Source organism: Callorhinus ursinus, unplaced genomic scaffold (genome assembly GCF_003265705.2).
Source record: "Callorhinus ursinus isolate GAN/ISIS: 27379988/994484 unplaced genomic scaffold, GSC_fseal_2.0 scaffold13, whole genome shotgun sequence".
In the NCBI taxonomy this organism is placed as follows: Eukaryota; Metazoa; Chordata; class Mammalia; order Carnivora; family Otariidae; genus Callorhinus; species Callorhinus ursinus.
This window is the reverse complement of record NW_027397075.1, coordinates 19119541-19137142: the sequence shown is the minus strand read 5'-3', so window position 1 is coordinate 19137142 and position 17602 is coordinate 19119541. Positions and strand designations below refer to the sequence as shown.

Sequence of the window (17602 nt, the reverse complement as noted above, 5' to 3'; positions counted from 1 at the left end):
AATGAACATCTCTCTGTCCGTTGATCTAGCTTAAGAAATGGGATATGAACAGGATCTTAGAAACACCCGTGTGTCAATGTGTTTCTCTTTTTTCTCCGGAATAAATCACCACCATGATAGATTTATCACTTTTGTAAGTTCCTATAGAATATTAACCTATTTTTGCCTGTTTTTGAATGTTATGTAAAGGAAATCATACTGTATGTTTCTGTGACTTCTTTCCTAAGTAGTATGTTTTTGAGATTTATCCACATTGCTTATGTTAACCTTAAAAATAGTTATTTTACCCGCAAAAATGGGTTTATTCAGGAATAACAGAGAATTGCAGTTTGGGGTATGCAAATTATGGCAAAACCATAGGCAAATCCAACAAACAAAGGAGAGGAATGATATTTTATGGGTAATAAGGAGGAAGTTGAGAATTGTTTTGAACAAAAGTCTTATTTGGAGCAAAACAGGAGTTCAGGGTGATACTGGTTTCTCACTGGCTGAGCTGCAGGGGTGGTCATTTCTTGTAGGAGATGCAGTGCTCATCTTTTCCTGTTGGGGCCTATAATTCATGATTCTTGAGTTTTTCTTTTGGGGTCTGTAATTTATAGTTCTTCCTGTAATTGACATTGAGTGGTACGGTTCCCCCTTCTAGCCTCCTCTTTGTCCCCCCCCCACTTTTTTGGTCACTTTATTTTTTTATTTAAAATCAACTTAATTAACATATGGTGTATTATTATTTTCACAGGTAGAATTTAGTGATTCATCAGTTGCATTTAACACCCAGTGCTCATTACATCATGTGCCCTCCTTAATGCCCATCACCCAGTTACCCCATCCTCCCACCCACCTCCCCTTCACCAACCCTTAGTTTGTTTCCTGTAGTTAAGAGTCTCCTATGGTTTGTCTCCCTTTCTGATTTCATCTTATTTTATTTTTCCTTCCTTTCCCTTATGTTCCTGTTTTGTTTCTTAAATTCCACATATGAGCATAATCATATGATATTTATCTTTCTCTGGCTGACTTATTTTGCTTAGCATAATACGCTCTAGTTCTATTTATGTTGTTGTGAATGGCAAGATTTCATTTTTTTTGATGGCTGAGTAATACTCCATTTTAATATGTACCACATCTTTATCCATTCATCCATCGATGGACATCTGGGCTCTTTCCATATTTTGGCTGTTGTTGACATTGCTGCTATAAACATTGGGGTGCATGTGCCCCTTTCAGTCACTCTTGTTTGTATCCTTTGGATAAATACCTAGTAGTGCAATTGCTGGGTCATAGGGTAGCTCTGTTTTTAACTTTGTGAGGAACCTCCATACTGTTTTCCAGAGTGACTGCACCAGCTTGCATTCCCACCAACAGTGTAAGAAGGTTCCCCTTTCTCTGTATCCTCACCAACATCTGTTCTTTCCTGACATGTTAATTTTTTGCCTTTCTGACTAGTGTGACCAGCCTCCCCTTCTGCATCCAGAATTCACTTTAGTGAGGTTTCCCTTTATTAATTTTCACTTAAAATACATATGGTTCATTTATTTTCACTTCCTTATATTACTTGATTGTATGAATGAACCACAGTTTATCTTCTTGTAGATGGACATTTGTTTACAGGTTTTTATTATTATGGGTAATGCTGAATAATACTGTCTTCCAGTTCCCATATGCAAGAGTTTCTCTAGGCGCTGTTATATGTCGAAGATGGCATCTCTGGATAGCAGGGTATGCATATATTCTACTGAAATAACTAAATGGGAAACTTAAATACAGTGGTTGTATTCATTTACATTCCCAGTAGCAGTGGACAAGATATTATTCCTCCCAACACTTGGTTTTTATTGACTTCTTATTTTTGCCAATCAGGTGTATGTGAAATTGTAGGTCATTGTGGTTTTAGGTGCAGTTGTTCAGATATTATTGAGTTGGCTCTCTTTTGATGTTTATGGGCCATTGTGTTTTCTTCTCTATGAAGTACACAATTTTTCAATTGGTTTATTTCTTTTACTTATTTATTTTTTCCTTTTAAAATCTTTAGTGAAATTCTAGTTAGTTGACATATGGTGCAGTATTGGTTTTAAAGTAGAATTCAGTGATTCATCAATTACAACACTCAAGTGCTCATCATAACAAGTGATTTGTTTCTTTTAAATGGATTGGTAGGAGATCGGTATGTATTCTGGATACAAATCCATTTTCAGTTATATGTGTCACAGTTAAATACTCCTCTTTAGTGTCTTGCTTTTATGGTGCCTTTTTATGAAAAAAAATTTTTTTAAAGATTTATTTATTTTGAGAGAGAGAAAGAGAGAGCACATGTGTGAGTGAGCATGGATGGGAGAGGGCAGAGGGAGAGAGTCTTAAGCAGACTGCGCTGAGCTTGGAGCCTGACGTGGGGCTCGATCTCACAACCCTGAGATCACCCCCTGAGCCGAAAGCAAGAGTTGGATGCTTACCTAACTGCACCACCCAGGTGCCCAGATGAAAAAATTCTTAATTGTCAAATTTATTAATTTTTTAAATAAACTATACTTTATCTTCATTAAAAAATTTGTCTCCAACCCAAGTCATAGTGTCCTGTATATTGTCTTGTAAACAACCTGGAATGATTTTGTATATTGTGTGAAATACTATTCCAATTGTGTTCCTTTCCTGAATATGACCATTGTCCCAATGTCATATGTTAAATAGTCCATTCTTTTCCCACCATTGTACTATGCCAGTACTATTATAAATTATATCCATATGTGTATGAGTTGCCTCTGGGCTCTCTGTTTGGCTGATTTGTCCATCTTCTTGCCAACACATACTATTTTAATTACCATAGTTTTATTATAAGTCTTGGTTTGTTAATAGTCAGGTCGTTCTCCTTTTTCTATCATGTTTTTTGTCTTTGTTTTTGTCAAAAGTATCTTGATTATTCTTGGTCCTTTGTTGATCCTTGTAAGTTTTAGAATTAGTTTGTCAAGTTCGTGAAAACCCTGGGTGGGATTTTGATTGTAATTACATTAAATTGCAGATATATTTGAGGGAGAATTGACCTTTTAATGATACTGTGCCTTCCTATCCAAGTACTTTTTATTTGGGTCTTTAACATCTTTCAGAAAACATTTGTAGTATATTAAGCCAGATACATCTTTTGGTAGATTTATTGATAGGTCCTTTTAAAAGTGCCATCATAAATATCTTTCTGGATAATTTTCCAAAAATGTTTTCAGTGTATAGGAGTAAAATTGACTTTTGCATAATATTTCTGTCCAGCAACTTACTTGATTCAATCATTGCAGTCATGATGCATATTGATTTTTTTGTGTGTTTTATTTTCTCCCTGTGCTGTACTTTTCATCTCCATGACTTATTTATTTTGTAACTGGAAGTTTGTGCCTCTTAATCTCCTTTACCTATTTTGCCCATCCTCTCACCCACCTCCCCTCTGGCAACTACCAGTTGGTTCTCTGTAATTAAGAGTCTGTTTTTGTTGTTGTTGTTTGTTTGTTTGGGGTTATTTATTTGAAATAATTTATTTGCATTCGGAACAGAGAACTCACTTAAAAATATTATGGATCAGGGCGCCTGGGTGGCTCAGTCATTAAGCGTCTGCTCAGGTCATGATCTCAGGGTCCTGGGATCGAGCCCTACATTGGGCTCCCTGCTCAGCAGGGGGTCTGCTTCTCCCTCTCCCTCTGCTGCTCCCCCTGCTTGTGTTCCCTTTCTCCTGTGTCTCTCTCTGTCAAATAAATGAATAAAAAAATCTTTAAAAAATATTATGGATCTATACATTATTTCAATCTGAAGCATATTTTTATGGAAGATGAATTTTAATACATAATTTAAAACAAATTAAAAAAAATTTTTAGTGTAGTTGACACAAATGTTACATTAGTTTCACGTGTACAACTTACTGATTCAACTTCTCTTTATGTTATGCCGGGGTCACCACAGGTGTAGCTGTCATCTGTCGCCATAGAACACTCTTAAAATATCATTGACTGTATTTGCTATTCCATGTCTTTTATTCCCATAACTTATTGATTCCATAACTGTAAGTCTGTATCTCCTTCCACTCCCCTTCACCCATCTTCACCACCTCCCAACCCCCTTCCCCACTGGTAGTGATCAGTTTAGTTTGTTCTCTGTATTTACAGGTCAGATTCTGCTTTTTGTTTGTTTATTCATTTCTTTTCTTTTTTAGATTCCATGTATGAGTGAAATAATTTTGTATTTGTCTTTCTCTATTTCTTTTTTGTTATAATTTTTTTTAAATTTGATTATGTTAATCACCATACATTACATCATTAATTTTTGATGTAGTGTTCCATGATTCATTGTTTGTGCATAACACCCCGTGCTCCATTCAATACATGCCCTCTTTAATACCCATCACCAGGCTAACCCATCCCCCCACCTCCCTCCCCTCTAGAGCCCTCGGTTTGTTTCTCAGAGTCCATAGTCTCTCATGACTCATCTCCCGCTCCGATTTCCCCCCCTTCATTTTACCCTTCCTACTATCTTCTTTTTTTAACATATAAAGTATTATTTGTTTCAGAGGTACAGGTCTGTCATTCAGCAGTCCTACACAATTCACAGCGCTCACCATAGCACATACCCTCCCCAATGTCTATCACCCAGCCACCCCATCCCTCCCACCCCCCACCACTCCAGCGACCCTCAGTTTGTTTCCTGAGATTAAGAATTCTTCATATCCGTGAGGTCATATGATACATGTCTTTCTCTGATTGACTTATTTTGCTCAGCATAATACCCTCCAGTTCCATCCACGTCATTGGAAATGGCAAGATTTCATTCCTTTTGATGGCTGCATAATATTCCATTGTATATACATACCACTTCTTCTTTTCCATTCATCTGTCGATGGACATCTTGGCTCTTTCCACAGTTTGGCTGTTGTGGACATTGCTGCTATAAACATCGGGGTGCACGTACCCCTTTGGATCCCTACATTTGTATCTTTGGGGTAAATACCCAGTAGTGCAATTGCTGGGTCCTATGGTAGCTCTATTTTCAACTTTTTGAGGAACCTCCATACTGTTTTCCAGAGTGGCTGCACCAGCTTGCATTCCCACCAACAGTGTAAGAGGGTTCCCCTTTCTCTGCATCTCTGCCAACATCTTTCATTTCCTGACTTGTTAATTTTAGCCATTCTGACTGGTGTGAGGTGGTCTCTCATTACGATTTTGATTTGGATTTCCCTGATGCTGAGCGATGTTGAGCACTTTTTCATGTGTTTGTTGCCCATTTGGATGTCTTCTTTGGAAAAATGTCTGTTCATGTCTGACTGACTTATTTCGCCCTGCATAGTATCCTCTAGGTTCATTCATGTTGTTACAAATGTCAAGATTTCATTCTTTTTATGTCTGTGTAATATTCCAACACACATATTTATACACACACACACATCACATCTTTATTCATTCATCTATCAGTGGACACTTGGGTTGCTTTAATGTCTTAGCTATTGTAAATAATGCTGCAATAAACATAGGGATGCATATATCTTTTTGAATTAGTATTTTTATGTTCTGTGGATAAATAGTAATGGAATTACTAGATCGTATGGTATTTCTATTTTTAATTGTTTGAGGAACCTACATATTTTCCACAGTTGTTGTGCTAATTTGCACTCCCACCAACAGTGCACAAGGGTTCCTTTTCTCTACATCTTTGCCAATACTTGTTACTTGACTTTTTGATAGTAGCCATTCTGACAGGTGTGAAGTGATATCTCATTGTAGGTTTGATTTGCTTGTGGGATTTTCTTTTTTTTTTTTTTTAAGATTTTTTATTTATTTGACAGAGAGAGGCACAGCGAGAGAGGGAACACAAGCGGGGGCGGGGGAGTGGGAGAGGGAGAAACAGGCTTCCCGCTGAGCAGGGAGCCCGATGCTGGGCTCGATCCCAGGATCCCGGGATCATGACCTGAGCCGAAGGCAGACACTTAACGACTGAGCCACCCAGGCACGTCCCCCACCCCGTTTTTTTAATTGCTTGTGGGATTTTCTATGTAGATAATTAAATCATCTGTGCATAGTAACAGTTTTCTTTCTTCTTTTTCAATCCTTATGTCTGTTATTTCTTTTCCTACTGCACTGACTTGTATCATTATTAAAATGTTAAGTAGAAGTGATAATAACGATTATTTTAATAGAAGACATTCTTATTTGCCTCTTGATTTTAAGGAAAATGTTTTTAACATTTTTCTTTTAAGTGTTATGTTTGCTGTTCTGCTGCTGCTGTTCTGGCTATCAGTTATCAGGCCATGGAAGTTTCCTTTTGTTTCTCATTTGTTAAAAGTGTAGTTTTTAAAAATAGCATGAATGGTTGTATAATTTTATTGAACAGTGTTTGTATATAGACATATTTATTGATATATTGATATTTTTTAATGTTTATGTGATGAATCATGTTAATCAATTTTCTAATATTAAAACAACCTTGCATTCTTGGGATAAACTCAACTTGGTCATATTGTTTTATTTATAAATTGCTTGATTAGTTTGACAATTAGATGAGACTTTTTGTATCTGTATTCATGAACAACATCTGTATTTTTGGTATGAGATTAGGATGAAATGAGTTAGACAGCTTTCCCTCTTGGTTTATTCTTTGGAAAATTTTGTTTAATATGGGGATCACCTCTTTCTTAATGTTTTTAGTTGAACTTGCAGGTAAAGCTGTTCAGGATTGGTCTTTTTTTTTTGTAGAAGATTTTTATGCTAGTGATTCAGCTTATTTATCAGATAGTTCATATTTTTAATTTTTAAAAAAAGTTACTCATTCTAGGAATTTGCTTACTTCTACATTTTCAAACTTATTAGCATAAGCTTTTTTTTTTTTTTGAAGATTTTAGACCTTTATTTTTAAAAGATTTTATTTATTTATTTGACAGAGAGCGACAGTGAGAGTGGGAATACAAGCAGGGGGAAGTGGGAGAGGGAGAAGCAGGCTTCCTGATGAGCAGGGAGCCCGATGCGGGGCTCGATCCCAGGACCCTGGGATTGTGACCTGAGCTGAAGGCAGATGCTTAACGTCTGAGCCACCCAGGCGTCCCTATTTGCATAAACTTTTAATGATATTTTCCTATCTAAATCCATTCAACCTCAGCAGCATCTGAAGTTTTGTCCAATTTCTCATTCCCACTATAGATTTTTGTTTTTTAATTTTTTTTTTAATCTATTTGAGAGAGAGAGTGTGGGCAAGAGAGAGCACAAGCCAGGGGAGAAGCAGAGGGAGAGGGAGAAGCAGCCTCCCCGCTGAGCAAGGAGCCCGATGTGGGACTCGATCCCAGGACTCTGGGATCATGACCTGAACAGGTGTTCAACCAGCTGAGCCACGCAGGCACTCTCTTGTTTTTTATCAGTTTTTTCAGTGAACCATCCTTTGGCCTTGTTGAGCCTTTCTATTATATGCTTATTTTCAAATTAATTAATTTTATTTATTTTGCTTTCTTTTTGTTTTCTTCTACTTTGAGTTTATTCTTTTGGTCTAATACTTCATTGTCTGTTTGACACCTTAATTTTTAAGCTGTCCTTTACCAGTGTAAATATTGAGAGCTTTTTTTCCCCTCCTCAGTATATACTGGTTTAGGCTGTATTCTAGAACTTTTGATGTATAGTATTTTATTACTATTAGTTCTGAATATTTTCTACTTATTAATTTCTTCTTTAAAATAATTTTGGATATCAGAGCTAATGGTTTTTCTTGGTAACTTTTCTGTTATTGATTTCTAATTACACTCTATTCATATGATTTTGTTTTTATGTTCCCAGTACTTTGAAATTTGTTGGAGGTAGTTTTATGTCTTGGCATGTTGTCAAAATTTGTAGAAGTTCTGTGTGTTTTATAATGATATTCTCCAACTCATAAGTGGAGCATTACATGCATGGTGCTTTTTTTTTTTTTCCTGCTTGAGCTATCAATTACTGAGAGAGTTAATAGTAGAATCTGTGAAGGTAAGTTTGTTTCTTTTATGTCTGTCAGTTTGGCTTTACATATTTTGAGGTTATGTTATTCTAACATGTATATGTTAGAATATGTATGTATATCTATAATCTATACATGTTTAGAATCATTTTTATGTCCTGGTTAGTTTGACTTTTTATTTTTTAGCTCTATGTATGATTCCTTTTACTCTTTATTCTACTAATGCCTTTCCCCCTAATATCTCTTTTGCCTATTATTAATATGTCTAACTTAGTTATTTGGTGGGAGGGGAAGGGTTAATACTAGCCTCTACTTTTTCTGAAATTTTATATGAATTTGGGGAACAACCTACTGAAACAAAATCTCACAGAATTTTATGGAAGACAAGGACATCTAAATACTATGTATTTAGAAGAATGATTGTAAAATGTGCAAACTTCCAGCCATATTGGTAAGGAAAAACAATGAAAAAAGACCCATATATACAGTATTAGCATTTAAAAAGGGATCAAACCTATCTATATTGTAGAGTTTTAAAAGAAAAGAATATTTCACTTTAATGCAAAATATAAATTTGTAAAAAAAATAGAATTAAAGTTATCACAGAGAGAAATAGAAAATATGAAAATGACAGTTATATGAAAGAAGTCAATCATTAAAAGTCCACTGAAAAGATATCTTCATTAGCATGTTTTATCAGATCTTAGAGTCTCTGCTTTCATCTTCTAAAAGTTTTGTAGTTTTGTTTATCACCTTGAGATCTTTAAACAACCTGGATTTTATTTAGAGAATGAAAGAGAGAAAGCTACTAACATACTGAATGAGGTTGATTTATCATTGGTCCCAAACCAGATGAAGACAGTATAGAAAAAAGATAATTGTAGACAGTGTTGTTTATGAATTCAGATGTTAAATTTTAAAATAAATCAAATCAAAGCAATGTCATCTGTGTATTAAATACATTACAACCAAGTATGGTTTATACCAAGGTATATAAAGATGGTTCAACTTTTAAAATCTTTTTCAGTAATATACCAAATTAAAAGAATGAAATAGAAAACCAAATTCTCTTCACAGAGGTTGTAATTAACAGTAATATCAGCTGTGTATGAGAATATCTGTTATTTATACTTCACACACCTACAAACACTGGTGGTTTCACTTTTTTTTTTTGGCCTATTTGATTAGTAAGTAATAGAATATTTCTAGTATGTTTATTTGCATTTCTCTGATTTCTTTTGAGTGCCATTTTCTGTTTATTAGCCATCTGTATTCACACTGAACTTTTTAAATGGAAAAGGAACACTTATTGCATAATTTGTTTACTTGAGTACAGGGACTGTTTATCTTTTGTATCTCTAGCATCTTATAAAATGGCTGGCATACAGTGGGTATTAGAAGATACTTTTTGAGTGAATTGAGTAAATGATTAGTAAAACTATGAGCCTCCTGAAGAAATTTGTGATTTAACTCATTTTTGAATGCCTAAAATAGAATAGTTTTGCAATGTCAAAGAAATGGGATTTTTACCAGCAGTCCAGGAAGTAAAGAATAGATAGGATTATTTTTTAAATTCCTGTTAATGGTCAGGGCTCCCATAAAGCTTGGAAAACTCACAAAATCTTTAGCCCTAATTACATACGACTTTATAGTACTCATTGTGGTGCTTTCAGGGTATATGCTACTGTGTGGAAAAATGGTTTTTTGCATACTGTCATCCTTTGTACCTTTTCTGAAAGATCATTTTAACAAGCGTTTGCTTCTCTCAATTGTATTTCACTTACTCTAGTTTTAAGAAATAGTTCTTTGAATCATTGAACACTAAATAAAAAACTAATGATGTACAATATGTTGGCTAATTGAATTTAAATTAAAAAAGTTTCTTTTCCTGTTTTGCAGTAGTGTTTCTGAGGTTTGAAAAAGCTATTTTTGACCTTTTAGATAAGTAGGATGTTACTCAAAAGAAGGTATACATGGAATTATCCTAGATTACAAATAACTGTAGTTGTCTGTGATGAAATGCTGTTGTTGGATTTAGGATCGGTAATGAGACAAAGATATAGAGCATATACTTTATTTGGGTTCAGGTTATTTGAAAGTCTTGAGGTAGGAGGAATATAAAGTAAAATAGAAGATGTATTTAAAGAACTGCTAAATGTTATGTTGTAGGCCGCTGTGTGGTGTTTTTTAGCTATAGCTGGCAACTAGACCAGCTCTAGACGCATACTGGCTGGCTCCACATCTTCATTTTTAATTTATATATTTTATACCAACCCATCTTAACCATGTATTTCTGAAATGCTGATACAGAAGCTGGGAAAGGGAGGGACACTAGTCTCAGATTACTGCTAGATATATAGCAGTACTCATTCTGCTAGATAGATTACTTACTCTTCCTTGTGGTACCCTTATATCCCACCTACATCTTTGCAGATAGTTTATTTGTCAATAAACTTTCCTCCAATTATGATGATGTATTTCCTTTTGGAACCCTGTATACCATAGTCTCAACAAGTTTTCCAGTCTGGGTTGTTCAAAAACCAATGTGCCTTAGTCACCTTATCAAAGTGTTCACTTCATTTGGTGCCATTGTTTTCTGTGTTCTCTTTCTCCTAGGATGAGAGCCTCCATACCTTCATTTAAATATGATATTCCTTTGATCATATTCTCCTCTTGTGAATTCCAAATAGCCAATCTTTGTATCCTTTCCTTATTTTCTAAAACACCATCACAGAAGTCTCTACTAGACTGAGATATGCAATTTGGAATACCCTTCTTTTCTAAATTAGCTAGTCGGGCTAAATACCTTCAGAACAAATCAAGTTGTAAGGACTGGCTTGCCTAGTTCATTCTCCTAATGCTCAAATAAATATTACTCTTGCTCCATGGAAGGAAGGGGAAGAGAGCTGTGTCTGTATATAATGACCCTTTAGTCATATTGCTCCTTTTTGCGTGAGAATGAAAAGGGACATGAAGGCAGGAAAGGAAGATAGGTCTACATTTCTCTTAGAGGCAGCAGAACATACATTGATTTTATGATTTAAAAAAATGTCAGTTTATCCCCTATTATTAATACCTTGTATGGTATTCAAGGCCATTTACATTTTTCACTTTCTAGGTCCCATTTCTTTGTATTTCTTCTCAAAATTGTATAACAACAATGGAGTATTGACTGTTATCACCTCAACTGTCATTTTCTTGCCTCTCTTCGTTTGCTTATATTGCTCCCTGTGCCTGGAATGTCTACACTGCAAACCCAGGCAAAGTAGCAAAATTCTACTTAGTCCTCAAGGTCCAGTTCCTGTGTTACTTTGTCTGTGAAGTATTAGTGTTCCATTCTCACCTATCTTGAAGCACTTTATATTTACCTCTATTAGAAGTTTCATCCCATTGTTACATTTTGTTTGTGTGTTTATGTCTGTCTGCCCTGAAGACTGAGAACTTTTTGAAGGAAGGTATCATATTTTACTCGTAATTGTTCAGACTCCAGTGATTGCCACTGTGCTTTATATAGTGTAGAGTCTTGCTAAAGGAGTGTTAAAAGGGTAAATAAATGAATGAGTGTGAAAGAAATCTGAATTTACTTGGTGGGAATTGCTGAAACTCCCTCTCCCATAAAATTTGCTTTTACTTCTCAGACATTTGTGTTAAAATATATGTCTAGCATTGAGTGTTAGAATATACACAGTGTTCAACACGAAAAGGAATTGGACTCCTTTGTACATTTCTGTTACTTTGCCTTATTTCATATGTTATTAGGTGTTTAAAAATATGTTTCTCACCAAAAACGTAATTCACATGCGAGAAATAAAGGAAATTATTTTCTTATGGAAATTAAATGTATTTATTCTTAATATAGTTTGATGGGATTATGAAATAGTTTGACTTCATGCTTAATCATAATTTGCATTTTTATTAAGAGCCGTTATGTATATATCTAATTTGCATCACAATTCATTAAGAAACTAATTGATGTTTTTCTTTTATTTCAGCCAAACCATTTACTTCTAAAGTAAAACAGATGCGCCTACATAGAGAAGACTTTGAGATATTGAAGGTGATAGGTCGAGGAGCTTTTGGAGAGGTAAGAGACAAAGTTTTTATAAAAGTTCTGCTAATTGTTTTGGAAGTAATTTTATACAGTTTGTGAGAGAATTTAACTGAAACATGATTTCCTTGCTGTCATAATTGATATGATCAATCAGAAAATATATATTAGTGTTTTGAATGAAATATTTCTACATGGAATTTTTTTCCAAGAAGTTTTTCTTCGTCTGTCAGTGTAAGTTTGAGTATGCTTCTGGACTCTTCTGTTCCATGGGTTTATGTGTCTCTCCTTGTGCCAGTACCACACAGTCTTACATACTCTAGATTTAAGAAGTCTCAGTCTCTGGTAGTGTATGTTCTTTAGCTTCCTCCCTCTCCTCCTCTGTTCTTGGCCCTTGATATTTTCATGTAATTTTACAATGAGTGTTTCAGTTTCAGAATTACTCTTAAAAATCCACACCCATATATCTGCTTGAATTTTGATTAGGATTGCACTGAAACTGGAGATTAGTTTGTAGATAATTGATTCCTTAATACTGAGTCACCCAGTTGATGAAGGAATATGATATTCTTTGTTATTTTAATTAAAATTGTTAAATTTCATTTTCTAGTTGTTTTTTTGCTAGTAGTGAGAAATATAATGGAATTTTGTTTGACTTCATATCTAGCAACCTAGCTGATTTTACTTTTTCAATTATGAATTGTGTTGGATTTTAAGAAAATGTTTTATCAACATCTTTTGAGACACTTAAGTCTTTTCTCCTTTACTCTGTTAATGTGTTGAATTACAACGATTTATTTTCAAATGTTAAACTAACATTGCATTTCTAAGATAAGCCCAACTTTGTATTATCCTTTTTATGTTTCATTGCACTTGGCTTGCTGTGTGTGTGTGTGTGTGTGTGTGTGTGTGTGTGTGTGTGTGTGTTCAGATTCTTGGAGAGAAACTGGCCTGTAATTTTCCTACTGAAAATCCTGATCACATTCTGGTATTTTGGTTATGCTGGCCTCTTTTACTCTTCTCTGGAAGAGTTTGGGAAGATTGTTATTATTTCTTCCTTATATGCTTAGAAAATTTCACTTGTGAAACCACTGGGCCTGGAAGTTGCCAGTGAGACAGTTTTAATTTCTTTAGTGGAAAATCAGACTGTTTGGATTTTCCTTCTATGTGTCAGTTTTCTAAGTTCACCCATGTCATCTAATTTTTCAGTTACTACTATATTTATTTTTGCCTCTCCTTTCTTTTCATTTATCATGCTAGAGCTTTATCAGTTTTATTATTTTTTCAATGAATTAACCTTTGCTTTTTGAATTTTTCTATTGTAGATTTGTTTTCTGTTTCAGTAATTGCTGCTCTTAATATTTTCTTCCTTCTACTCTCTTTGGTTTTCTTTTTCTTTCTTTTTAAAGATTTTATTTATTAGAGCGAGCAGCAGCGGGGGTAAGGGCAGAAGGGGAAGCCGACTCTACTCTCTTAGGTTTTAAGTTGCTATTCTTTTTGTAACTTTTGGAGATAGATACTTAGAGCATTGATGTCTAGCCCTTCTTTTAAAATGTGTATTTAAGGCTATACGTTTTCCTCTAAGCAGCTTTAGCTACAGCTGATAAGTTTTGATATGTCATATTTTCACTGTTAATTTTGCTCAAAATACAGTGTGATTTCAAATTTCCATTGTGTTTTCTTTCTTCTTTTTCTTTCTTTCTTTCTTTTATCTATTACTTTAGAAGTTTGTTGTTCAATTTCCAAATACTTGGAGGGTTTTCTGAGTATATTTCTGTTACTGAGTTGCAGTGTAATTCCATAACAGTCACTGTGTGATTTCGGTCCTTTGAAATTTGCTGTGAATTGTTGTATAAATATCAATTAGGTTAAAATCATTAACCTTGTTTAAATCTTTCACATCCTTCCTTTGTTATTTTCTCCCCTTGATCTGTCATTTCCTTAGAGAGGATTTGTTTATTTCTTTTAGTTTTCACTGATGACAAATATAAAGTTATTATATCTTCCTGGTGATTAACTCTTTTATCATAATGGAATGATCCTTGTTGTCTCTAAGTAATGCTTTTTGAGTTAAATTTTTCTTAATTTGATATTAATAGAATGATTCTAGCTCTTTTTATTAGTATTTGCATTAAATATCTTATTTCATCCTTACAGTTTTAGCTTTCTTTAATCTTATGGTATGTTTACTGTTAAGTAGAATATAGGTTTTCCTTTTTTTTTTTTTTTAAGTAAATTCTACCTCCAGCATGGGGCTTGAACTCATGACCCCAAGATCAAGAGTCACATTCTCTACCGTCTGAGCCAGCCAGGTCCCCCAGTTTTTGTTTTTTATTCTAGTCTGATAATCTCATCTTTTAATTGGAGTCAGTTGATATGTAATGGAATTATTTATTACTATTTGTTTTCTATTTGTCTTGCCCATTCTGTATTATGTGTCTCTCAATTCCTGGTAATGGAGTATTTTAAATTATTCTCTCCCTCATTTATTAATTTCTTAGTTTTACTTTTTGTTGTTTTCCCTGGAGATTGCCACATGTATTCTTGGTAAATTTGTATTTTGCCACTTCTGATTTACCTGATTTCTACCTTTTTTGGGTCATTGCTGTTATGTCTTTAGTTGTACATATATTTAAAACCTCAAAAACTACTGTCCCTATTCCTTCACATTCACAGACTTTACATTCACAGACTTCCCTTTGATAATATTTTCATTTTGACTTAAAAATTCCTTTTACTGTTTCATCAGGTCTGCTGATGATAAAATGTCTGCTTTTATTTGTCTGAAAATATATTTATTTTGAGGTCTTAAAATTTTTAAAAAAATTGAGTTCTATGCATACCTGACTCAGTGGATTTTTACATTTGCATGTACTTGTGTAACCATTATGCAGACCAAGATAGGCACCCATTGCCTTCTCTTTGTGAATAAGCATCTCCATATTAACCATCTAGTCAACCAGCTGACTTTATCACTGTTGATTTATTTTGCCTGTTTTTGAATTTTATCTTAATGGAATTATATAAAAAAATACTCTTCTTTCTGGCTTATTTAGCTCAACATTATGCTTGTATGAGTCATCTTTGTATTAGTTCACAGTATTTCTTTGTATAAATATACCGCAAGTTATTTATTCATACTAATGTTGGTGGGTATTCAAGTTGTTTATAGTTTTTGGCTATGTTAATAATGTTGTTATGAACATTCTTGTACATGTCTTTTGGAAGACAGAGGCACTCATTTGTGTTTGATATAAACGTAGGAGGAATTGCTGGGTCATCGGGTAGGCCTTTTCAGCTTTGGTAGATAGTGCCAGATAATTTCCCAAGTGGTTACCAGTTTGCCAATTTTTACCAATATACCCACCAACAATGAAGTTCCCAGTTGCTTCACAACTCACCAACACTTGATTATTTTTTTTTTAACTTTAGCCTTTTTTTTTTTTTTTGGTGGGTGAGTAATACTGAATTATGATTTCACTTTACGTTTTCTGATAACTCTTTAACTTAAGCCCATTTTTATATCACTGTATATAACTTAGATTTTTTTTAATAGATTTTATTTATTTGACACAGAGAGAGAGAGATCACAAGTAGGCAGGCAAGCAGAAGGAGAGGGAGAAGCAGGCTCCCTGCTGAGCACAGAGCCCAGTGCAGGGCTCGATTCCAGGATGCTGGGATCATGACCTGAGCCAAAGACAGACGCTTAACTGACTGAGCCACCCAGGCACCCCGTGGTTTTTTTTTTTTCTTGAAGGGCATAGTCTCAGGTTGGGGGGTTGGGAGTGGGTGGGGAATTGAGAGTGGGTTGTCTGACTTATTGGTACATTCTGGATACAGGTCCTTTGCTGGAGATTGTGTGTGTGTGTGTGTGTGTGTGTGTGTGTGTGTGTAATAAATAAAATATTTCTACCTTTCTGTGGCTTCTATTGAAAAGAATTTCTTAGATTTAGTGAAGTCCAGTTAATTAAACTTTTCTTTATAAGAGTCCTTTTTTGTGTTCCTTTAAACAAGTTTTTTTTTTAACCCCAAGGTCATGAAAATATTTTCTTGTGTTATATTCTATAATCTTTAAGCATATCATTATGCTTTATATTTTAGTCTATGATCCATCTGATACTGATTATTTTGTGTTTCTTGAGGTATGGGTCAAGGCTCATTTTCTTTGTGGGTTTTATACATTTATTTATGAGTGATGTTTGTGGATAAGCTTTTTATAGAATTCTGTTTTCTAATTTTGTTACTAGAATAGAAATACAATTGATTTTTTTATATTGATATTGTATTTAAGGATCTTGATATATTCACTTATTCTAGATTACATGTAAGTTCTTTGAATTTTTCATAACCTTATTTTCAAATAATGACAGATTTTTTTTTTTCCTTTCCAAACTTTATGTCTTTTATTTCTTTCTCTTGTATTATGCAATGGAGAGGATCTTCCATAAAATGTTGAATTCAAGTGGTGAAAATAGAATTTTGTCTGGTTTGTGATTTCAGGAGGAAGTATTCAATATTTTACTAATGAGTTTGAAGTTTGCTGCAGCTTTTTTGTTTGTATTGTTACTCTTTTAGGTTAAGGTAGTTTTCCTTCTAGTCCTAGTCTGTTGAGAGTTTTTGCTTTGCATAGGAGTTAACTTTTATCGAAAGCTTTTTCTATATATGTTTTGTTGAGATGATTTAACTTCTGTATTTGGTTACTGTGGGGATTATATTGGTTAGTTTTTAAAGGTACCAATACTACATTAGTGTATAAATCCAGTTGTTCCTGTGTATTTTAATATATATAGTTTGGTTTGATTTGCTTATATTTTGTTCAGCAGTTTTTTGTTTACGTGCAGGAGAAAGATTGGCCTTTAATTTACCTATCCTATTAATTTTTTTATATTCTGGAATGATATGCTTAGCTCATAAGACAATTTGGAAAGTGTTCTTGGTTTCTCAGTTTTTTGAAAGTTTGTATAAGTTTAGTATTTCTTTGAAAACTAGTTAAGTCATCTAGGAGTGTGAGTTTTTTTTGTTTTTTGTTTTGGTTGTCTATCTCTTTTGAGGTAAATTTTATATATGTCAAAATACACTAATTGTGATATGTATAATGTGAGTTTTGACAATTAGATTCACCCTTATTGAAGATATAGAACTTTTCCATCTCCCTAGGAAGTATTTCCTTCCCTGTTAGTTCCCTATAACTTCCATCAAGTGGCAACCACTCTTCTAAATTTTAACTGTGGATTAGTTTTGGGTTTTCGAAAATTTCATGTAAATGGAATCCTACCATATGTACTTTTTGGTATATGAATTCTTTTGCTCAGAATATGTCTGTGAGATCCATCCTTGTGATTGAATGTATGAATATTACCTTTTTGTTGCTGATTAGCATATTGTTTTATTAATGTATTACAGTTTATCCATTCTTATGTTGATGAGCATTTGGGCTGTTTTTAGTTTTTGGGTATTAGGAATAAAGCTGATATGCATATTGTACAAGTATGTATGGAAATACATTTATATTTTCCTTGGAAAAATATCTACTACTGGCACTGCTTTGTTAATGGTAGGTGCATGTTCAAAAGAAACTGGCAAATTTTTTCTAATTGGGTTGTACCAATTTATATTCCTACCATG

General features: G+C 34.0%; 1 protein-coding gene across 12 annotated transcripts in view; it reads left to right on the top strand.

Annotated features, from left to right (window-relative positions):
* CDC42BPA (CDC42 binding protein kinase alpha) overlaps positions 1–17602 on the top strand; it is a 351347-nt gene that overhangs the window by 62631 nt on the left and 271114 nt on the right. For all 12 annotated transcript variants that reach the window (XR_012380514.1, XR_012380512.1, XR_012380513.1 and 9 more), the window contains exon 2: positions 11922–12013. Coding sequence is in view for 9 of the 12 variants with exons in the window: in XM_025877951.2 (XP_025733736.1) it covers positions 11922–12013 (92 nt within the window). In the remaining 3 variants the exon portion in view is untranslated. The remainder of the gene's footprint in view (positions 1–11921; positions 12014–17602) is intronic.